General features: G+C 40.7%; 1 protein-coding gene across 9 annotated transcripts in view; it reads left to right on the top strand.

Moving 5' to 3' along the window:
* Positions 1 to 23,956, top strand: part of SMOC1 (SPARC related modular calcium binding 1) — a 132,970-nt gene that overhangs the window by 77,024 nt on the left and 31,990 nt on the right. For 6 of the 9 annotated variants that reach the window (XM_027707808.1, XM_027707802.1, XM_027707783.1 and 3 more), the window contains exons 6-7: positions 7,140 to 7,229; positions 12,870 to 12,950. In XM_027707808.1, the coding sequence (XP_027563609.1) occupies positions 7,140 to 7,229; positions 12,870 to 12,950 (171 nt within the window). The remainder of the gene's footprint in view (positions 1 to 7,139; positions 7,230 to 12,869; positions 12,951 to 23,956) is intronic. The other 3 variants (XM_027707796.1, XM_027707789.1, XM_027707814.1) reach the window with 2 other exon arrangements.

The following is a 23,956-nucleotide window of genomic DNA, read 5'->3' as shown; positions in this document are numbered from 1 at the left end:
AAAACTGGATCTCATGTTGAGGAAGGTGTCTACAGCATTATGTCTGAAGGGTAATACTTTACTTTGTCTTTATTTTTCAAAAGAAGTTGTTTAAAAGCTGCAAAGAATTAGAGGTTAGAAGGCAGGTTTGTTTTGGCTAATTACTGAAGTACCTTAAGAACTTCACACAGTAAATAAGGACTTTGGATTTCAGAGAGATTCTATCTGAATCTTAAGATTCAACACTTTTAAAGCCACTGGATCCCAGAGACTAGAGCATTATATTAACAGAGTGCTGCTCCATACCCCTTTTGACACATTTTCTTTTGAAGGACCAGGCCTAGGAAGAGGGAGCTCTTTGTTTGTGGGCAGAATAAACTCATTGTACACCCAAACAATTAACTTCTCAATCGACTTGCCAGCCTCTGTAAAGCACTCCACTCCCCTCTCTGTCTACCTCCAGTTCTATTCATGCCCTTACGCGCACCAACGTTTTTTTGTTTATTATTCTGAAAAAATCCTTCACAAGAATAGTTGGAGCAGATCAACATTGTCCTCCCAGCAGCATTTATCTCCGCCTGGCAGTGAATGTGTCAATCAGGAATCAAAAAGCCAAACAGAGGAGGCTTTGAATTGTGTCACAGGGGTCAGAGTTACTTCCAGCTGTCTGTGCATGGGATAGGCTTTCTTGCAGGGTGAAGAATTGTGCTGCCAAACAAACACACTGACTACACTGGACCACAAAGTCCTTGGGGCTTGAGTGGCTTTTTTCATGTTCATGCACCTGCAAGGGAGATGTGAGAAGGAAGTGGGGGGAACTAATGCCTTCCAGAAGGCACAGGGGAAGGCTACTCATCCTATCTGGAATGCAATGCTAAAGTAAAGGCTGCCTGTATCCATATGGCATACAGAATAGTTGATGTAAGAAGAGAAAAATTACTGCAATGACAGTGCAAGTCAACCTTTACAGTTAGGAGATCATTAAGCCATATGGAGGATGTTTAGTACCTAGGCATATTTTCACCTTTTTAAGCAAAACTTTACTGTATTTTGGTCCATGTCCAAGTGTTTGGTGGTGGTTATATCCAAAGGCAGCACATTATTGCTGTTTCTTAAAATGAAGGCAATAAAGAGTGAGAATTTGCTTTTGCTGATTTGGTTTAAAAAGTTGAGGTTTTTTTCTCAACAGCTGTGGGATCTCCATACATAGAAGTGGTTGGACTTGATGATCTTAAAGGTCATTTTTAACCTAAATGTTAGGAGTGTGAAAATTTGGTGGAGAAGTCTGTCTGCACTGGTGTGTTTCCATTTCAGCTGCTTGGCAAGAAATTATCTTGATTGGCTGGATTGTAAGAGTTTCGTAATTTTTTTTCATGAATGTTGACTTTCTGCACTTATATTGGCAGTATAAGTCTCTTCATAAAAGTTGCATAGACTATTAAATTAATTATGAATTTTTTTCATTTGATGTGGGGAAGGATTGTGATTAAGGCAACAACTTGCTCCTCACCTACAATACTGGAAGGAACGTGTATTTTTGCATAAGACCCCAAGTAGTGCAAACACAAGCTTTGTTGTTTTTTTTTAATCCTTAAAAAAACACCCCCAGACCTGGGGGTAATACATAGATATGTCAAAGCTGTAAAACTGCATCTTCAAGATTCAGGAACTGCACAGACACAGGGAGCCTAGTTGGCCTGGAGGGTCTTTGCTCTTCTGACCAGAGTTACTAAAGCTGCAGAAATGAATATGTATTCAGGGGTACTGAGGCCTAGGAAAGCTCTTCTTCCTTCATGTTGGCTTGACAGGTTTGTTGGATGTGGACTTTGCTGCATTGAAGAGGACATCCTAAGAATTTGCTTGCTATCCTTGCTCTCTGTGCTCTACCTATTTAGCTTCAGCTATTCTCTCTAATAGCTCAGCCAAAACCAGGCGGTAAGTGAAGGAACCACTTGACACTGGAAAAAGGCTACTTCCTCCCAGCAGAGCCATGCACTTAAAATTCTCATCTGCTTATTCTGTCAGGCTGACTCGAGTCTGGGAACTATTGATGTGCAAGCTGTAGACTTACAAAAAAGACCACATTTTGTATAAGGCCTGGATGGTTGACTCCGTAAGCACCTGTGCTCTTCAAAATGGAAGAAATGTTTACAGACTGTCTCATGGATTCCACTGAGAACACAAAACTAACTTCCCATATCACATCTCCTAACCAGGAAGATACACCCACTGCAAAAGTCGTCTGTATACTTGCATCATCACGTTAACAGACCAAGACCTATACGCTTCCTAAGCAACCTCAACCTTCCGTACATCACTTTTATCTCCTAACTTTTCCCCTTTATCTGGCTTCCATTAGGTGGCTTGAGGTAAGAAAGTTGATTCACAGCAGCAGGCAGTTACTTCACATTTTTTCATAGTAATTAATGCTTTTTTACGTCAGGGAGTTTAGTTTTCTCCTGACATAAAGAGCTGCTCCTGGCCTCAGAGCTTGTCATTTAGAGCAAAAAGTTCACTTTAACAGTTGTCTTTTGCATGAACCGAATCTCCTTGTCCCTCAACCCCAGTGTATGCTGCAGTCATTTCAGATGTGGATCCTTGCTAGTTATTCTGCAAGGATAAGTCTAAGGGAGGGGAATCCTGGTGAGATCATGAAGTTCTTGCCCAGCACTAGCGGTAGATCAGGACATGCAAGTAACTGTCCCTGTTTTGAGTTATTGTTAGGCCAATGCAATAAAAACTGTTCTTGCTTATGAGCTTCTGACAGCAGTAGTGCAAGTGGGCTTCTGGTTTATAGCCGTGGTGTCTTAATGTGCAAATGGCTTACGGAATCTCATTTTGACCTGCCTATTTTACTCTTATCCTGTGGCAAGATAAAAATACCATTTTAAAGTTGACAGCAATTGAGCCAGAAAAATTTGTTTAACTCTTACAAGTGTACCCTAGGAAAAGGAAACTCACTGGAGAGGAGTTTTGTAGCTTTAAAATGTTGTCCCAAGAAGAGATATTCTGTATAGTGTTTGTTTGTTCAAAATTTTCAGGTATGTAAAATAGAACTTATTCCTTGTTTATGAGGAGCCAACAGGCCAGTGGAACAAATGTTCAGTGTGATGAACGGAGTATTGAATGAGAGGAAAAATCAAATAAGAGTAGACAAGTGTTGGGGTGGTTTTTCTGCCCAATGGGAACAGCAGGGAAATTTTTTGCCATAAGCTAGCTTGAAACACTGAGACCTATTGAGAATTCTCCAGTTTAAGAAAAAGATTTGGTAATTTCAGAGTAAGAAGCTGGCACCTGGGAAGTAAGCATGGTGTTTTTAATGAAGTGCAATTTTTGTCTTTTATGTGACTATTTCATGACCTTTAAAAAATAATCAGAAATATCCTTGGCTTTTGATTTTTGAAAAATGGTGAATGTAATTACAGGGCTCTTGTCTATTGCATTTTTTTCTTGTATGTGTGATGAAAGAACTGTACTTGCTTAAACAACAGGGGAGTAATTATACTTCCCTATATTTACAAAACCCTGAATACTGTACTGGGTGCTGCTACAATGTGGACTTAGTGACAATTTGGTCTTAGTATCCCAGTAAGGAAATGATTGTGTAATTCACTGAGCCATTTTACCGAGATTATCTTAAACGGTAGCTTTGAACTGAGGGGTTTATTTAATACACTTCAGTAGCTTAATGCCTAGCTTCATACATAAGCTGCTGCAAAATTCTCTTTCTTTAAGAAGAATGTATTTCACAAATTGTAATTGCTGCTGTGTTCTTCTCACATACACGAATCTAAAAGAACTCCCCTGAACCTGAAGTATCCTTAGTTCTGCCAAAGTTCACATAATGGTTTGGATAAAGTGCTGTGGCTCAAATCCACTTCTAATTTTTTCCCATTGTTGGCTTCTGGGTTGCTGCTTTAAATCTGAAAAGCAATTCTGTAATTACGTGGTGCAGAAGCATTCATGAGAACAATAAGAAGAAACTTATTATCATACTGGTCTTTTATGTCAGGTCTCTTCCTTTTTTGTATAACTTAAGAATTATTCACTTTACAGTTGTTCTATGAGTGTCTTCAGCAGTTTTGGGTTGGTTTCTCAATCTGTAAAACGAATCATGCTAATTACATACTGTTCACTGCTTTTTTACAGTATAAAGTGTCATCCTAAATAAATAACAAGCCATAGTTGTGGCTTCTGGAATCTTGCAGAAACAGAGCAGCCTACTCTAACAAAAAAGTCAAGATCAGCTATTTACTTTTATCCAAAGATTTTTTAAAGGGCAGAATCTTCCTCCTTGTAATTTAAACAATATTCAGGGGTTTTTTCCAAGTCAGTTGCTCAAACCTAAAAAAAGAAAAAGTACTGCCTATCCATGTAACTGGCAATGCCCAATAACAGGAAAGCTCAGAACAAGAGTTGACTGAGGAATGGTAAGAATTTTTCTTCCAAGTATTTTTTGTTATGTTTGCAGTTAAGCATAAAACCAAATACAATGATGAAGAGGGAAAATGACAACAAGGCGTCTCTCGCTCATTTCTGTCAACCTCCTTTACTTCAGTGTATCTCTGAGGTTGAAATGGAATTATCAGCATGTTTTTGCTTTCTGTGAGTTAGATTACTTTATGTGGAAATGCATAAAATGAAGGAAAAGTGGAAGAGGTGTTCAGACTTTTGCTCACTTGATAAAACTGCAAATACAGGTATGGGTAAAAAAAGTCTTCAAGCTTCTGTTTCCCCTTCTGCCCTTTCTTTCCTGTTCCAATGGTCTCTTACTTTTGTAAATGGAACTGATACAAGGGGAGGCTAAGGGCAGTTACTGCTACCTCTGTCCCATGTACCTTTCCTCCAAATATTGTTTGCCCTGTGCATCTGTTGGCCATGGACATGGAGGCAAGCCTATCTTTTCTGGCATGGACTCCTCCCTCCAACAGATTTTCACTGTGTAACTTTATGTTTTGGGTTACTGCCCACTTTGATGCCTAGTGTCATTTTTGCCCATAACACGTGCAAAAAATAGTTACTAGAAATTGCAAGTTTTAAGTTCCTATATTTCAAAAGGAAAAAAAAAACCTGACAATTCCAGGTGAAGTAGGTTGACCCTGGCTGGATGCCAGGCACCCACTAAAGCTGCTCTCTCCCCACTACAACTGGAGAGGGGAGAAAATATAACAAAGGGTTCATGAGTTGAGATAAGGTCTGGAAGAGATCACTCACTGGTCACCATCATAGGCAAAACAGACTCAGCTTGGGGATATTACCTGAATTTTTTACTAATAAAATCAGAGCCGGATAACGAGAAATAAATCTTAAAAGCACCTTCCCCCACCCCTTCTTCCTTCTGAGCTCTACCTCCTGCCCCCAGGCAGCACAGGTAGACCAGGAATGGGGGTTATGGTCAGTTCATCACAAGTTCCTACTCAGGCTGCTCAGGGAGAAGAGTCCTTCCCCTGCTCCAGTGTGGGGTCCCTCCTAGGGGAGACAGTTCTCCATGAAGTTCTCCAACATGAGTCCCTCCCATGGGCAACAGTTCTTCACAAACTGCTGCAATGTGGGTCACTTTTCCATGGGGTGCAGTCCTTTAGGCACAGGCTGCTCCAGTGTGGGTCCCCCACAGGCCCACAATCCTACCAGGAAAGCCTGCTCCAACATGGGCTCTTCTCTCCATGGGTCAGCAGGTCCTTGCCAGGACCATGCTCCAGCATGGGTTGCCCACAGGTTCACAGCCTCCTTCAGGCATCCACCTACTACAGCATGGGTCTCCTCCACAGGCTGCAGGTGGATCTCTGCATCCCTGTGATCCCCCATGGGCTGCAGGGGCACAGCTGCTTCACCATGGTCTGCACCACGGGCTGCAGGGGGACCTCAGCTCTGGTGCCTAGAGCCTCCTGCCCCTCCTTCTCCACTGACCTTGCTCTCTGCAGAGTTGTTCCTCTCACATATTCTCACTCTGCTGTTCTCTGGCTGCAATTATATCTGCACAACAACTTAGTTTTCCTTCTTAAATACATTATCATAGAGGCATTACCACCATTTCTGATTGGCTTGGCTTTGGCCAGTGGCACGTCCATCTTGGAGCCAGCTGGCATTGGCTCTGCTGGACATGGAGGAAGCTTCTACCAGCTTCTCACGGAAGCCACCCTGGTAGCCCCCACCACCACTACCAAAAGCTGGCCACACAAACCCAATACACTAGGCTATTCTCATTTTTAGTTTAACTGCCGATAACGTTCTATTTTCTAATCTTGCCTTGTAATAAGAGACTTTGCTCTGCAGCTTTTTCCAGTTAAGCTTGCTCACAGTCAAAATTTTTGCCTCACTAAAAGCTATGTCAATATTCTAGTGCTGTGTAAAGATGCTCCAAGCTGGGACTTGAAATCTGGGTCCCTCTGAGCCCTGAGGAAATTTGACTCAGCCTGAATCCAGGCTGGACCTGTAGATATGATGGATAGGTGTACTAAGCCAAAGAAATTGTAAACTAAACACTTCTCTCTGTGGTCGATCTCTAAATATCAAGATTTATATTTCCTGTGGAACACTTTTTTGGTTGAAGCTTTTAATTATGAAAGAATTGTGGTCAGAAGACATGGAACATTCTTGCACATGAGAAACCTAATGTAAGAGAAGTAATTTTCCCACAATTTTGCAATTAGAAGACATTGTCACCACATTACAATTAGAGAACACCTTGATGCAGTCATTTTAAGAAAAAAGATTTGCTATTGACCATCCCTTTCTAACAGCTCTGCAGTGAATACTGGTTCCAGGTTCTACACAGGTAAGTTTCAGAAAAAGTTTTCTTTTGAACAAAAGGAATGAGGAGAAAGACACAATGAGACAGCAATCTCCAGACCTCTGCTGTCTCAGGAAATGGCCTGTGTGAAATTAAATTGACCTGAAACTAAAAAGCTGATTGCTTGATCAGTGCAACAAGGGGAAACTACCAGGTGACAAATACCAATGGTTTGTGGAGGGAGGGGGGAGGCTTTTAAAGTCTAAGGATAGTGCTTGATGCATGTTTTATGTAAACTGTTATTGCTGTTAGCATAAAATGATTTCATTCTGTCTGTCTTCTTTCTCTTCTGGACTTGGCCGGGCCATGTACAAATCCCAATCATTCAACTGTACTGGAGAGTAGATAGTATTTACCTCAATAATGGTAGTTTCTTTTCGGTTCTTTTTAACCCTCAATTCAGATGATGGTTCGAAGCCAACGCCTACCATGGAAACCCAGCCTATTTTCGATGGAGAAGGTAAGAACATCCCTTAAAATAACAACAAAAAAAGCTACTTCCCTCTCCCTTTTCTCTAGGGTTTATGGCTTAAATGCTTTCTTATCCTGCAAAGCAGAAAAGCCAGTGAATCTCGAAAGTTATCCAAATTTCACAGTGCCCTTGGGACCTCAGGCATTTTCCCTAATCCTTTTATATCCTCCCTACTCTTCTGGAATCCAACAATAACACCAGTTGACCAGATTCTTGGCATCATCTTGGAGTAAAAAGTCTCAGGGCAAATAAGAAAAGGTGCAACAAGTCAGAAATGGCAACTTCCTTTAGACTGTCCTTACCCCTTTCCTATCTCCACCCTCATGATACTAATGCTGGGAGTTTCATAACCTCTGCAATGTGTTACAGCTTCACAAAGGAAGGGTAATGCTAAACCGCAGCTTGTGAATGTTGACTTGGATGAAAATTGCTGGGAGGTTTCTTTATTTAGCAATTGCTTTCATTGACGCACACACTATTTAAGCAAATGAAGTCATTGTCCTAGGCCCACTTAATTCATGGCCCACCCAGGCAGTTTCCTTCTCAAACGGGCAATCTTGCAATTGTATTATTTTGGATAGGGAATTCTGGACTTCAGTCTACTGGAAGCCTTTATACAAGGATAAAATGGCTGTCATCATAGAGGGTTCAAGCCTTTTACACATACAAACATAAATACCAGTGGGGATAGTGGTCCTTTGGTAATGAATGGGCCTAGTAGCAGCTGCTTATATCTTGCATATTGCTTAGAAGTAGTGCATGTTTTCTACAGGTTTAAACCCACAGCCATTATAGTAAAGCTATGGGCCAAAGTATGAACCACTCTGTGACATATCTGAAACTGTGAATCATAAGGCAGTGAGGGAAAGCCTATGCGTTTCATAGTGGTCTGCTGTACTTCACATTTTTTTTTTTAAACTGGGTCGAAGTCAGAAATGGAGGCTACTGAGCAAAAGTAGATGGTACTGTACTGTTGATCGTTTATGCTTTCTTGTAAAAATAGGTGATGGGGTGGGGTTTTATCGTTGCTAAAATAAGCTTATTTAATGGCAAAGTGCTGTAGTCCTATCACTTCCATTTAGTGATCGTAGATTTGTAAGAATCTTCTTGTGAGCTTTAAGAAACAGCAATACCCTCAGAGCAAAAAGCATTCTCAAATAAACAAAGGAGACTGAAGCCATGCTGACTATCTCCTGTTTATATCAAAAGAAAGTTCCTCCTGGCAGCAAGCTGATACTGTATTAAATTACTGTTTGTAATCACAAACTTCTGACCTTTAAGTCTTCCCCTGAGAGGGTGCTCATAGATATTCAAAGGAAAGAATGCACTAGTAGAATGCAGGAATGAGATTGTGATTAATACAACCTATTCAGAAGCTCCTTCTGGGAGAGGCTCAACATTTTGGTCAAATGAACTGGGCAAAGTTCTTGAAGTGGTATGGTGAGCAGACCTTTTCTGGTCCTTCTCGGAACAGGCAGAGTGTGAAAAAAAGTGTTATCCTCTCTTCTATGAAAAACATTTTCAATCATAAACCTTCACATTGATTTGTAGGTGGAATCAAGTCTGATAAATGGGCTTGGACTGTGTGATGAAAGATTGCCTCTCACAAATGTTACAATATATTATGCAAGACCTTATCTACTAGATTTTGAGTGAGAATGACTAATGCAATGGCTTCCTATTGTATTAGTGGTGTCCCTTATGACTAGGGAGAAGAGACTGACAGGCAGGGTAATCAAGCTATGCATCGATGAATAACCTCTTCTAAGTTTGTCACTCTATATTTTTGTCATCTCTACCAGTAAAATAGGACTAACTGGTGGTTGTAACAATAAGCACAAGAAAATCCATTCTGTGCCTGACCAAAGGTTTGTGTAATCCACTACCTTTTGAGCATGCTGCCTCCAACAGTCTGTTAAAGTGGGTAGACTAGGAAGAGTAAGAAGCATTTGACTTTAAAGGTGACCTAATAGCAGCCTTCCAGTATCTACAGGGAAGTTTTTCAAGAAGATGGAGCCAGGCTCTTCATATTAATGCATGATGAGAGACAACAGTCACAAATTGAAACAAAATGGTTGGACTGAATATAAAAAAAAACTTTGTCACCCTGAGGACAATGAGGTAGTGGAACAGATGGCCCAGAGAAGTGATATTCTGTGCTTCCTTTCTGAGCCAGTTGGATGAAGCACAGGGGCAGGTTGGCTCTGGCAACTGTGTCCTGGGGTACCTCAGTCAAAGCATCACCAGCCAGTCCAGGTGATTGTCCTGCTCTGCTCTGCACTGATGTGGCCTCACCTTGAATATTGTGGCAGTTTTGGGCACCACATTATAAGAAAGACATTAAGCTCTTAGACAGCATCCAAAGGAGGGCAACAAAGATGGTGAAAGGCCTTGAGAGGAAGCTGTATGAGGAGTGGCTGAGGTCACTTGGTCTGTTCAGCCTGGAGAAGAGGAGACGGAGGAGAGACCTCATTGCAGTCTACAACTTCTGCAGGAGGGAAAGAGAAGGGGTGAGGTCTGATCTCTTCTCTGTGGTGACGAGTGATGGGACCAGAGGGAACAAGATGAAGCTGTGTCAGAGCAGGTTTAGGTTGGATATTAGAAAAAAGTTCTTCACCCAGAGAGTGGTTGGGCACTGGAACAGGCTCCACAGGCAAGTGGTCACAGCACCAGCCTGCCAGAGTTCAAGAAGCATTTGGACAATGCTCTCAGGCACATGGTGTGTTTCTTGGAACTGTCCTGTGTGGGGCCAGGAGTTGGACTTGATTTGTGTGGGTCCCATCCAGTTCAGGATATTCTATGATTCTAAAATCCTAACTGACTTGATCTGTTCTTCTAGCTGACCCTGTCTAGATCAGAAAGTTGGACTAGACACCTCAGGATGTCATCCTGAACAATCCCTTGATTCTATGTGAGCAAACATGTCACGATACTTCACTAAAATACTCTCCCAATGCCTTGGCTAGGTCTTCCTGAGGAATGGCTTGTACTTCATGTCTGACACAAATGGCAGATGACAGAAAAGGGCAAAAGAGTTATCAGTTCACCTGTCAGGTCTAGAATCTTCACAGATGTTCAAAGGAGTTGAAGTCCAGATCCCGTTCCATTTCATTGGGTTTGAGAACTGATGGGTTCCTGTAAATTTATATATTCAAAGTCAGGCAGTCAGGGTGGAGCTGATAGCAACATGAATGGACAATAAAAATGTGAATTTTTTTCATGTTTTGCCTTTGGTTGCCCACCTTCAGCACACAAGCGGCTGACTTTTTTCAAAGGGCATTAAATACACTCAGTTTCCCCTGAAATGTGGGATACCTCTTGGACCTCAACATCTCCAAGACGAAGGTTCACCTTTCTCATCTTTTCACCTACATTAGAGGATAACGAAAATTCACATTTCAGGCATAAGTTCTCCTCCCACTCCATACCATCCTTCCTGAGGGCATAAGAGAGCAGTGCCAGAGATAATGTAAATCAGGTAACTTAAACTCTGCCATCCAAGGTTTAAATCATAAATCAGCCATCTCTTTAAAATTATTTCATATCATTACAATGCAGGTCTTAGAGATGTTTATAGTGAATCTTAGGACAAGATTCTCCTCTGCTGAAGACTGTTTCATTAATATCCCGGCTATAGCTTTAAACATCTTTTCTTTCTCTTAATTCAGTGGTAATCTACTCTATCCACATATCTGTTGTTCAGATGAATCTGTGTTGCTTGCCTGTATTCAAAAAAATGTCCAAGTCAACTAGATTAAAAATACATTTTTATGCTAGATTCCAAAGGAATAATTTATTTTTCTATTTCTTTCTCCTTTTCCCAGAATTCCTTTTTATGCACCTTTCAACCTCATTGAAAGATGTGCACCATTGTGTTACTAAAGGCCTTTATTCATTCTTCAGCATCTATTGACTTTGGTTGTCCCTCCTTTTTCAGCTATAGACATACCCGGTCCATATGGTGCAGAGTCAGTGCTAAATTTCATCCCAGATTTTGACCCTTTATTGGGAGAACTACTTCAAATTAAACATTGGGTAAGACCTAAGAAGGGGAGAAGCATAAAAATAGAAATGGAAATAATCCATAAATCCATTTATTAAAATAGCGTAGTGAAACCTGCAGACAGGACAATTTTTGATATTCCAGCAGTAACAAAAGTTTGCTTAACAGTGTTCAACTAATATTTCCTTGTAAAAAAAATGCCCTGAACACAATTACTATATTGCCTACAATCAATGTAGCTGAAAATACTTAGGAAGGAGAAATTCCTTTATTTTTCCTTCATGCTCTTGTAATGTATAATCAGTTTCTCTTGTAGTCAGCTAGCTTCTCCCTTAGCTGAGCAGATCCATGTAAATGTCAACAAGGGAGTAGGAAAAACTTTTGCAAAAACTTCTTAAAGGAACTATATAAGGTGTGTTCTTGTGGAAACTAAAATTTTTTTCAAAAAGTATCAGTTTTGAAAATGCCACTTGAGGTACTCTAGCCAATGGTATCGAGTATTGCTTTGCTCAGTTCTAGTCAAATGCTGAGGTTGTATCATTTCTGTGGATTAGGGCAGGTTCTTATGTGTTTTAAAGTTGATTGTAACACACCTCAGAGGAGGTGCTCTAAGCACTTTTTTCCCACAAATTTATGTTTAGATGTCTTGGTTAGTGCATCAGACATGCTTTTCTAACCAGGACTTGTTTCTTTAATAGAAGACTTTCAAGTCTTTCCAGAAATATCTTCATGTCTCTGCTTATTTATTTCGGATTTTGTTGTTGCTTGTTTCATGGAACTGACTGTGGCCAGCTTTTCTTGGGCTGTTAGAGCAATATTTAAGATCTGGATTGACTTATTTTAAAATATGGGTTTCGTATGTACTTTCAGGAGAAACAAAATATACTATAGCCACAATTAAGTCTTTGAGATCTCTAAGTCCTGAAGAGAAAGGCTTTAGACTTGAGAAATTAGGAAGTGGGGGATATAGGGATTTGAAAAAAATGTTTTGCCAGCAGAGAGGTACTCCCTGGAATGGGAAGATAATGAGATAGCCTTGTGGAAGATTTACAAATGGTGGTTCATAAAAGGTGGAAGATCTCACCAGGAGATGAGCCTGTCTCTACAAAAATGATGGATCAGTTAAGGCATGATCGTAGCAAATGCTTTGTCTTCTGTGAAGACAGACTGAAAGAGCAGAGATTGTCAGGCTTGGAGAAGAGAAGGCTCTGAGGAAACCTTGATAGCACCTTCTAGTCCCTGAAGTGAGCCTACAGGAAAGCTGGAGAGAGATTTTTAACAAGGGCATGTAGTGACAGGACGAGAGCTAATGGCTTCAAACTGACAGGGTAGGTTTGGATTAGATATAAGGAAAAAATTCTTTGCTATGAATGTGGTGAGGCACTGAAACAGATTGCCCAGAGAAGCTGTGGATACCCCATCCCTGTAATTGTTCAAAGCTGGGTTGGATGAGGCTTGGAGCAACCTGGTCTAGTGGAAGGTGTTCCTGCATATGGCAGGGGGGTAGAAACTAAATGATCTTTAAGGTCCCTTCCAACCCAAACCATTATGTGAGTCTGATGAACAACCATATGTATTTATTAGTTGCTCTAGTTTCTCTAAGGATGTTATTTTTTCTCTTTCAGAAATCACAGCACCAACCCTTTGGATTAAGCACTTGGTCATCAAAGATTCCAAATTGAACGGCTCCAGTATAAGAAATTCAGGTAACGTTCCATCTAAAAAGCCCATTTCTTTTAACTAGTCTGCAGTTCCTTACCATCTATTCTTGTTTCGTTCTTTCTTCATGGTAGCTATCATGATGCTTGTGAGACTTGAAGTCCGATTATAAAATAATATCAGATAACATCCTTATTTTTGTCCAGACAGCCATAGTCAATGTGATGAAGGGTGTTTGTTTCCACAAACCATAACTGGGGAATCTCGACTTTCTTGATCTGTTAATTCACCCCAACCATCTGTCATCTTTGTTCTGTTTGCTGTTCAGCATGGATATACAAACTGATGCATTTGACTCAAAGATCTGGGCTGTGGCTTTGGTCTAAGCAGTTGCAAAAATATAGAAAGGGGCTTCTTTTCTAGAAAATTCAAGATTCTTCTCTGCAGGGGATATTTTTTGATAGAGAAATGATTGGATAATTTCACAACTGAAAGTAGGTTACTTATGTCTGGGCCTAAGAAAATATTGAGATTATTTTGTGGGTAATGGAGTGGATGAGGGAAAACCGAAGCGTAAAAAAACGGCAAAGAAGAGATCCTGAACATAAGTGGGAAAATTGGAAGCAGGAAGATGTGAAATTAGAGTGTAAAACTTGAGACTGGAGAGCAGGGTGAAATGGTGGTATAGAGTCATTGAAATCACAAGAAACTGGAGACTCTGATGAGGAAAGTTATGGATTCTTAGTAAGAATGGTTTCTGTCTGATATATATTAACTGAAGTGGGAGAAATTAAGAAATTAAAGGGAATAAGAGAACAAAATTACCATAAGAAGCCATGGGTTTACTTTAAGGTTTGAATAGGAGATGCTACTATTTTTCATTTCTTATGAAACAAATATGCCTAGAACTGGCTGCTGGGAATAATTCCAGTTACCTGAACAGATAGATTGTAATATCTTGAAGTGTCTCATCACGTGGTATTTCTGGATTAGCTAGAGAGCATTCACGACAGTTCCTTTAGCCTTCCTATGCCACTTCCCAGCTGCAGGGTGAACTTGGTCCTAGGTTGGATGAAATACTCTTGCTGCAGAGTGGAGAAGATCTCTTAACAGGCAGATGTCCATCATTGTCCAGACCACAGTTTTAACAAGTGTCTTGTGCCTCACCTCCAAACTGGTTTTGTAGCAGGGTGGTCTGTGTAAGATCTGCCAGTGGGAATCATCCAGAAGTTTCAGATGATGTATGAGGATCAGCATCATTCTTTAAGGATGTCTTTCAGGGGAAAGCACATACAGCTTCTGTTTTGTGAGCTTCTGGCACAACCAGCAGCTCACAGGGCAATTGAAAGTGACAGTTTAATATTAAAATCCTGTGTAAAGGGTCCTACCTATTTTGGTGACCAACTTTTCTTCTAATGCAGCAATCCTGGTAGCTGCAATGGAAAGAAGAGTCGGTGCTAAGAGGTTACAAAAAGACTTGGAAGCAGGAGGGTCTTTTATTGGAGGCCCTTTCTTGGCCTGACAGAGCCAAAGTAGGCTGCCTTTCATGTTGTAAAGGCGATCATTGAGTGTTTAGTCAGGGAACTGCCTGATGTGAACTGGAATTTTGTCCACGGGAGAGTTCCTTTTGTGAGTTTGCTTTTGTCCACTTTTTCAATTGTTTCTGATATCAATTCTGTTATTCAAACAAAATTATTGTGAATGTATGTTACAAATGAAAAACAAATGATCTTCTGAAAAATTCAAGAGTTCTGTGAGAGGCGGTTTATACAGCAAGCTAAAAGGAGATGTGTGGTTCATCTGACCCAGACTTACTGATTGCTCTGACACTCATTTACTGTACGTTCTCATTAAGAGACTAGATTGCCAATTTTTATGCTCAGATTTCCATGTTAGGCCATACAAATACACAAGCATCTCAGTTCCTTGCAAATTATTGATATTAAGAAATGCTGCCTAGAACTGTTGTTTAGCTGACATTGTGTGGGCTAGTTCGGACTGCTTCTTTCAACTAGTGAAGCCTAGTCCCCTTGTTTGATATCTCATTCTTTTCATCCTTTGTCATATATATTAAAAGGCAATATAAGGTAGGTGCGATCAAACAGTAAAGAGCTGGGGGGTATGATTATAATTTAGAATCATATTTCTTCAAATGTCTTCAAGTCTGTTTTGGCTGTAGATGATGAAACAGCTGTCATGAGATGGGCATGCAAAGTTGGGGGATGTTTTTAATTGCTTTTGGCCCTTATCATCTTGAAATATTAATACTTAGCACATTTCTGATTTTTCATTTCTTTTTAAAGGGCTAAGGTAAGTTTTACTGGCATAAGATTTGGATTTTTGGGTTTGGTGTTGCCTCAGCTATATTGTCTATCTGGGTTTACACTTACAGACTTGAAGCAGATATATCCTGGTGTCCTCTTGCAGTAGTTTAAAGGGATCACTGAAACTGGAGGTGAGAAAAGACCTAGTAGGTCATCTAATCTACTGCCTTAGGGCCAGTGAATGTTTATACTGTACAAAGAGCACCATTTTCTACTGTAGCATAAATTAAGCATAGCCTTAGATAATAAAGATTTTACTTCTTCCCACAGGAAGCTGCTCTGTTCTCTGAACTCAATTTCGGGTTTTTTGTTTTTGTAATATTGAGTCTAACTTTTACTTCTATTTCTTGGAGTTTTGTATAGTGAAATGCTTAACCCTGATGTAACTCCTTTCTACCCTGGTTAAATAGCACTGTCCTTTGCAGTGAAGAGAATTCCAGATACTACTGTCAGAGGACCTGTTCTGCTCTCTAATTAGCACTGATATTGGACAGCTTGGAAAGTAAGCACCGTCACTATATCAACCGTGAGGAGAATTTAAGAATTACTGTATGGAGTCAAATAGACTCTTTAGTTTGCTCTCATTGTCTCTGGTCAATGTCAGGTGAACCACCCACGAGGCAGCTGAGCATTGCAGAGGTGGTAAATTCCCCATGTTGCATATGCAGCCTGTATCTCAAGAACTGCATTTGCAATCTGAGTGTTCTACCTTCTGTTTAGTGCTGACAAACAGAGGTTGTTCTCCTGAAACTGATCTCTTTTTTTTGGAGCATTTACATTTTGCTTGGCATGTGTAAATCCTAATTAAGCTAGGGATCGGGAAAAGCAGAATGACTCTAGCCTGGTGATTATTAGAGCACTTGACTGAGAATCTGTATGTGTCCAGTGAGTTTTTCTACTCTCACTAAAACCGCATTGCTAGGAGGGATTGCTAGTGCTGTTTACCCCAGCCCACTTTAAAGAATTAAATGACAACTAGATCCCTTTCTCAGTAGGGTAAGATGTAGTTTCAAATCTTCTCAGCCAGAGGCAGGAGCCAAAATATGAACATATGGACTATTGAACAGCAGAAAAGTTGTTTTTTTACACTTACAAACTATGTCATCTGTCTGTCAGGGTTTGGTTTTTTTTGCCCCAAAGTCAGTTTTTTGTATGGGGGCAAGTGAAAGGTCTAGATCAACACAATATTACTGTGGCAAGATGACAAAAACATTTTTTGATGTTTGCTTTTAATTCCTTTTCCCATTTCCCAAACATGCACATCCACATATGCATACACGTGGATACCCTGAACCAACTAAGCCAGTCATTTAGCACTCCCCTCTGTGGTGTGTCATTTTTAACACTGCCAGAGCAGGAGGTGATGGCCATTCTCTAATCAGCATGGCTGGGAACTGTCTTTTCATTCTTTTCATTCTGCTTTTACTGTTTCAACCCCTCCCCTCCCCCCCATTTCAGCCTGCAATAGTCCAAATTATTTTTTTTACAGTTCTTAATCTAGGAAAACACTTGATAATGTTTCCCACTTTCAAGAAATGTAATGGCTGCTTGTTTAGGAGCACCCCATCTCCACTGAGGAATCCAGGGGTTTTCCTCACTTCCAGAGTTGGATTATCTCCACATTCATTTGTGCTACTTAGTGATTTGGTTTTAGTTAGCAAGAATTTCCAGCCTGTATCCAGCTTACCGTGACAACCTTTAAGAAAACCACAGCGTGATGTAATGAGCACATGCATGGAAAAATAAACAGCTCTGGAGAAACCAGCAGTAGCAGCCTCAAGTAAATATTCTGCAGTCACTGGGGTTTTGATAATGACGTTATTTGAAAGGAAGAATGAGTAATATATTAAGGTTAGCAGCTGAAGACAGGTCTGTGTGTGTGCCTAGTTTAAAAAAAAAAAGAAAAAACTCATAGCTGTTTATTTCAAAATCTTGCTTGGTGAATGGGGGCCAATTCCATGTGGCCTATTCTGTTCAGCTCTGGCACCCAAGCATTGTGCAGGCATCTCATGATGGCATTTCAGTGATAGCACTTTCTCCTGTCAGGAGCTCTTAGTGGACAGAGTATAATTGTGAATGAGCTTTGAAAACAAGAATCGTGGTATTCACATTTCTTTTTCTTGAGTCCACTTGGAGTCCAAACTTAAGGGCTTTTCAAAGGGACAAAAAACTTGAAAACTGCATGTCTGTATATACCCTGCCATTCACCCTGAAGGGAGGCTCTGTATTGCTGGGTGCAGTTTGTCTCCAGAGATTTGCACAGTGAGGTGGGATGTGATTGCATCAAGTGTACTAATAGGATTTGGGTTCTCTGGTTTGTCTGTGTTCCTTTAAGTTTTTTCCCACTTGCAGGAAAAAAAGAAAAGGCAAGAAAACTTCCATGGGCACCCCAAAAAACCCTCTCTCTAGTACTCAGCTAGGACCATTTTGCTGCATGCCTTTCTTAATGATCAGGGATAGTGATTGCTTCTAAGGGGGAATATACTCATGGCTATGTTGCCTTAGCCAAATGGAGGCTTTCTAGGATCCCATACGTTAAAAAGGAGTCTGTTATTTGCTATATTGATTATCAATGTAGTTCCTCTAGAGTCAGGTGAGCCCAACCAACATATAGCAGGATATATACATATAGAGTATGCTGATAAGCATATATGTATATACATATAGAGCATGCTGATTTGCCCTTGAAAAGGAATATGGCAGGAATATTGGTGGGTACCCCAAAAATAGCCAAGTTTGAACAAAAGCTTAATATGTTATTAGGACTTTCCTTTTCAGAAGTGAGGATAAACCCAAGGAGCTTGAATGCCTATATTATTTTCCAGAATGGGGAGGCATTGCACCTATTTGCATTGAATGTATAGTTATTTGAAGTTGGAGCAAATTTCCTCATGCCTTGGAAATGTGAAACGCTGCAGAGAACAAGGAGCCACAGCTAGATTCAGATGGCTTCTGAAAAGCAAAGTAGTGTTTTGAATGGGGCAGTTTCTCACCTGTCTTTATTGCTTTATCCCCAGCCTTATTGTTTAGCTGTCTTGTCCTACTCTGGTGCACGGCTCTCTCCACCTTAATATTTGAAGATGTGTGAGGCCATGGACTTCTGCTTGTCCTGCTGACAAGCTCCAACTTTCTGCTACTACTAAACTAGTTGTGTTAGTTCCAAATTTACTGTCTCTCCATGTCAGTTGTTTTAATGTTACTGTTCAAATGTCTCATACAGGATTGTAGGCTCTTCCCCAAAGTCTGTGGCTGGTTAGTGTTAATCAGGATACCAAGTGGAGGAGGTGGCTATCACTTTGGCAGAAAAGCAGGTTGGTTGAAAGGGGGATGTAGTCAGGCATAATTGTGCTTTAGCAACATCTGAATAAGATGTTATGGCAGAATTTGAACTGGAAAATGTTGGTGCCTGTGAATGATATTCTAATGCTGACTGCAGTCCTTCTTGATAAATGTTTTGGTGCTTCTGTCTTCTCTGGGCATAACACCTGGAATTAGTTAGTGGCTTTTGAATTTCTCCATAGCTTAGGAGGAAAAAAGCGTCAATGATGGTGTCAAGAACAAGAGCTCATGGGAGGGAAAGAAAGAGTGTCAGAAAGCTTTTGCCTTTTCTACTATTCTCTCTTAATGTGTCCTGTCTGACTCTTGTCCTGCATATTGAGTCTGTGCCTCCCAACAGAGTGCTCGTCTGACCTGTCAAAACTCTTGGGCTAAAAATGTATGACTTCATTGTCCTACCTGCCACAACTATTTATCCTCAGACCTTTGTATCACTCCTCCCACCCCTTCTTTTTGTGTTTGTTTTGGTTTGATTTTGAATTAATTTTAATTTAGATTTTGGCTTGATATCAAATGAAGCAATCTCAAGAGAAGCTCGCTCCTGTTGAGTATGAAATGAAAACTTTGTAATTCCATTACATTTTTACAACAAATATCTATGCTCTTATCTGCTGAGTTCCTGCTTCCTTGCAAGCCAAAATGTGATGTTTCTTTCTTACTTTTTATCCTGCCCGTCCCTCCGGCTCCATCTGTGGTTCGGGCATCCTTTCCTGTCTTGGCTGCTGCCTGGGAGACCTCTATCTCTTTCTCCCTCCTGGAAGTTCTGAAAAGGTATGATATGTGTGATGCCTAAGTGTGATTCTCCCATGTCTCAGTGTGACAAGTGTGTGTGGTGAAGAAGGGAATATGTAGGGAAGAACAGAGGCAGGGGGAATGGAAGAATCTAGGACCAAGGTCCTTCCCAGACAGCCAGCAAACAAAGTCATAAATAACATGCCATTGGGGACCAGTTAATCTGCTCTATGAAAAGGTGCAAAGTATACAAGTGGGAAAAATAACATTGTATAATAATCGGCATGCAACCATAGGTGTTAAACCGTATGCAGCTAGGCAAATAAATGAAGCTCTCCCTGAGTGCTGTGCAATAAATCATTCCCAAAGAATTCAGTCACTCCCCCTTCCTTATCCCCCAAAGAAAGAAAACAAATTACTTTAGACATGGAGTCAACACTGCTACTCTGCAGCTGCTGGTTAAGGCGAGTGGACGGGGAGCAGTAGGAAAGGGGCAAAGATATAAGAATCTGGGGTAAAAGGGGAAATAAAAAACAACCCTGCATTTAAAACCACTGATGATTAGGTGGGGAAGGGAAAGGAAATAAAGTCCAGCACCAGGTATTACCTGGACATACAGGGACAAACTGTGTGTGGTCAACTTTGTGGAGTTTGTTTTGCTTTTTAGCAGAAGCTGGTTCATATTGAAGGGGCTGCATTGATTTGCTGAAATAATTCTATAGCAGCTCCTTGTTGTATGTAATAGCAGCATTCAGAATAGGCTTGTTGGTGGATCTGCAGTTCAGACATCCATTTGAATCCAGTTGATGCCTGCAGATAAACTGCACATATTCACTCACCTTCATGCTTCTCTTGAAATGTTCCTGTCAACTTCACAACATTTCTGAGATACCACAATTAAGGAGAAGATGTTTCAAAGTAACTGTCATTACTAGCTCCTAGATAATCTCTGGAAAATGTTTAGACCTAGGCTTCTCCTGAAACCAAAAGCCCTGGTGGGGCTTGCAAGTGATTTGCAAGGAGACAGCTGAAGGAAAAAAAGGGTTCAGAACACAGATCAGTATATCCTTAGGAGAGTTTGTTGCCCCCAGCTTTGTCCAAGAAGGCCATGGATATTGCCTAGTACAGCATAAGGCTGTGAAGGAGTAGAGCTGCATTCCGGAACTTTGGAAAACCTTACTCCTCCCATGAAGGCGTCTTTTGGTGCCAGGCTTAGGGTGAAGAGGTTCTCAGCTTTGGTGGGTCTTGGAGATGGAGTGAGTAGATAAGAGAAATGTGTGAGGCCCCGCAGGAATATCAGCAGGGCTTGTGGAGCAGCAGCATGGGAAAATATCATAGAATCATCTAGACTGGAAAAGACCCTTCAGATCAAGTCCAACTATTAGCCCAGCACTGCCAAGTTCACCACTAAATAATGTCCCTAATTGTCATATCTATATATCTCTTAAATGCCTCCAGGGATGGTGACTCAACCACTTCCCTGGACAGCCTGTTCCAGTGCTTGATAACTTTTTTGATGAAGAATTTTTTTTTCTAATATCCAATCTAAACCTCCCCTTGTGCAACTTGAGGCTGTTTCCTTTCATGCTCTCACTTGATACTTGGGAAAAGAGATCAACACCTACCTTACTACAATCTCTTTGTATGTTGACTGTGTTCTCTTTACTTTCAAACTGATGTCATCAGAGCTGTGAACTGTGTTGTTAGAATCCTGTGTATATTTTGGGGAGAGAGTGGGACTGCCATCCTCATGTTCCCTTTTTCTTGGTGGTTATCTCATTTTTGCATTTTGCCAGACCACCAAAATAAGGAAGTGGTCAATGGGAACTCCCACAAATGGAGTGGCTATTGCCTATGTAAGGCTGCAATTCAGAGAAATCCTACTGGGAGCATTAACTTCAGCTATAGTATCACTCTGTAGTACTTCCTTTGCCTTTTAAGCCGGAGCATGGAAGAGGGCTATACCCATCTCGTGACACTGACGAACTGAGAACTCATCATGGCTAATGTCTGAATTCCATGTTATCATGAACTTCCAAAGCCTGAATATTCTGCCCAGAGACAGCTGACTCAAGCTAAATATCCAGAAGTAAGTGCTAGCACTACTGTCAGAGGCAATTCCCTCTGCCTCCTTGTAAAGTGCTAAATATTACCAGAAAAAGCTGGTCTATCACTCCATGAAAAGGCCCATCACACTATAAACCTGTTTCTCTTGCCTTCTTTTACTCACCAGTAGTATCATAAAAAAAGAACATTGCTGTAGGTAGGAAGACCAGTCTGAACTGCTTTTTACCTGACTGTGACAGTTTCCAAAAGCTTTCTATTTGGTGTCCTATAATTGCGCACTTACAATACTGTAAAAATAGCATGCTTGTGTACTCTAGCCAGCAGAGGTAGTCAAGTTCTCCAATAATTGCTGTGCTAGTTGTTCCAAGCACTATTAAAAACAGGTGTGGAAGTGAAAATAGTTTCCCAGTAAAGCTAAGGCTCCAGTGGAAACACCTATTGCTTCTTGTTTTATTGAACACTATTCCTCAGTGTGGAAAGAGTGCAGTGGAAAAGGAGTATAAGGAAAATAAATGTGTTCAGAGACAGGTGGCTTATCTCAAAATTAGGTATGCCTCAAGCTCACAGTGCTTAGAAACTGTGTGAAATGGAAAAGAGGTATTAAGGAACAAAAAACACAGACTGTGTAGTTTTGCATCAAAATGACAAGGGCAGTGTCTAAGGTTGAAAGCTTTTCTACTGCTGAGGAACCATCCTGATGTCAAGAAATGAAGAGGCTGCATTTTGATGCCAAACTTTCTCTCCTTATACTGTGGCAACTTGTCATTGTGAAGGTACTGCACAGCTACAGCTGTCATATAGAATCCAGGTGCTTGGGGGGGGATCAGAACCCAAAATCTGGAAACTTAAACCAGATCAAATATCTTCAAGATTTTACTCTGTGTTAGCAAAGAGGTTGCTTCACTCATTGAGCTGGAGCTTCTCGGCCTGTGTGAGGAGAATGGAAAAGACCTGAAGAGATCATGTATTTTTTTTCTCTCCGTTTTAACCTGGAGTCACATCCAACTCTGACACATGTAACCTGCTCCTAATGTGTCAACAGAGATCCCACTGCCTCTTCCAGTTAGTGAACAGTTAATCACCAGGGCTTTTTTATATCAAACATAAATCTCCTTTCTCCAAGTAAGCTGTCTGCTACTTGAACTATGCATGGGAGAAAAAAAAATTCTTTGACTATCTTTTTTTTTTTATAGAACAGCTTTTATGTCTCAGAAGACTGAATGTCATCCCTAGACTAAACAAAGTGAATTCTTTTGGCCTTTTCTCATAGATCAAGTTTCCTAGACCTTTGCCTGTTCCCTTTGCTCATTCATGCCCTCTTGCCAAATGGTCCACCTCTCCCTCAAAGTGCAATGCCCAGAGATTGTACACAGGGCTGATATAAAGGCTTACCAGTCCTTAGTGCCCCTTTCTTATGTGAAGCCCCTGTCATTACATCCCACAGCTAGATTCTCTTGTTTTGACTTTTTTGTTGTTGTTTGTAATGTCAGGAAGTTGCAGGCTTTTTTTGTGGTCTACCTAAGCTCCTGACCATTTTTTTCCAAGTCTTGCTGTCTCGCCAGTAATTTCCTCTCAATGCACTGGATTTCTCCTTGCTGGTTGTTATAGTTTGTACTTGTAAGCTGTGATCACACTGACTTAAAACCATTTATCAAGGTGACTTTGAATTCTTTCCTGAAGTTCGGTCTGTAAATTGGGTGCTCTGTTCTACTAGCCAAATTGGTCATTTAATTTGATACAAGTCTCATGATAGCTTTCTAAACTGGACTGTTTCAAAGAGAACTTTTGAGATCTTGTCTCAAAGAGTGTATTTTTCTTAACCTGTAGTGTTAGACATCTCATGGTAACTGTATACAGTCTGCATTTTCCTTGTTTGCTTATGAGAATGACACAACTTATAATATGCTCTAATGAACTAGAATTTAATGCATTGTGTGTTTGCAGGTTTTTTCCCAGGATGATGTACTATAGCTGTAAAAAAGGCATTGGTCTCTTTCTGCCATCCTTCACCTGGTTTGGCTACAGCTCTAGGAGGGCTAGGGCTGTGTGACTAACTGCTTGAGATGGGATGGTAAAAAGAGTTGAAGGCCTGCCTTGGCAGTTGAGTTAGAATTGCAAGGACAGGTAGCTTTCAACTGATAGGTTTCAAGATGAGTGGGTGTGGATCTTTATTCCTGTGTGGTTTGGAAACCCCGTGGAGCAGACTCCTTTCTTAACTGGGCAGCACCACAGGTTCTGCTGAGTGAGCACAAATTCAGCATCAGAAAGTCCCTCTAATCCCTGAAACAGTGCTTTCTTCAGCTAGTCCTCCTTATTTCAAGCTAGAGAGTAGATATTGAATAGACTTCTCATCACGTAACACTGGTGGGAATGCAGTGCAGCTTTATCTGTTTGAGCAGGAATAAAATGGCAGGGGAGGGATGTGTTCCTGGATAGCTGAAGTTTAATGAGCCACTTGGAATAATGCATTTTTTTAAAATTATAACCCACCTGTTAAACCTTTGTGTTGTACTTGTTCAGCACTGGAACATGTAGCATCTGCTTCCTCTGTAGCCTGGGCCTTGAGAAATGAAATGAAGTGAGTACCAAAGTAA

The sequence above is a fragment of the Neopelma chrysocephalum genome, unplaced genomic scaffold (genome assembly GCF_003984885.1).
Source record: "Neopelma chrysocephalum unplaced genomic scaffold, ASM398488v2 Primary Assembly neopelma1_24, whole genome shotgun sequence".
NCBI lineage: Eukaryota > Metazoa > Chordata > Aves > Passeriformes > Pipridae > Neopelma > Neopelma chrysocephalum.
The sequence above is the reverse complement of the archived record's forward strand: the minus strand, read 5'-3'. Positions and strand labels throughout refer to the sequence as shown.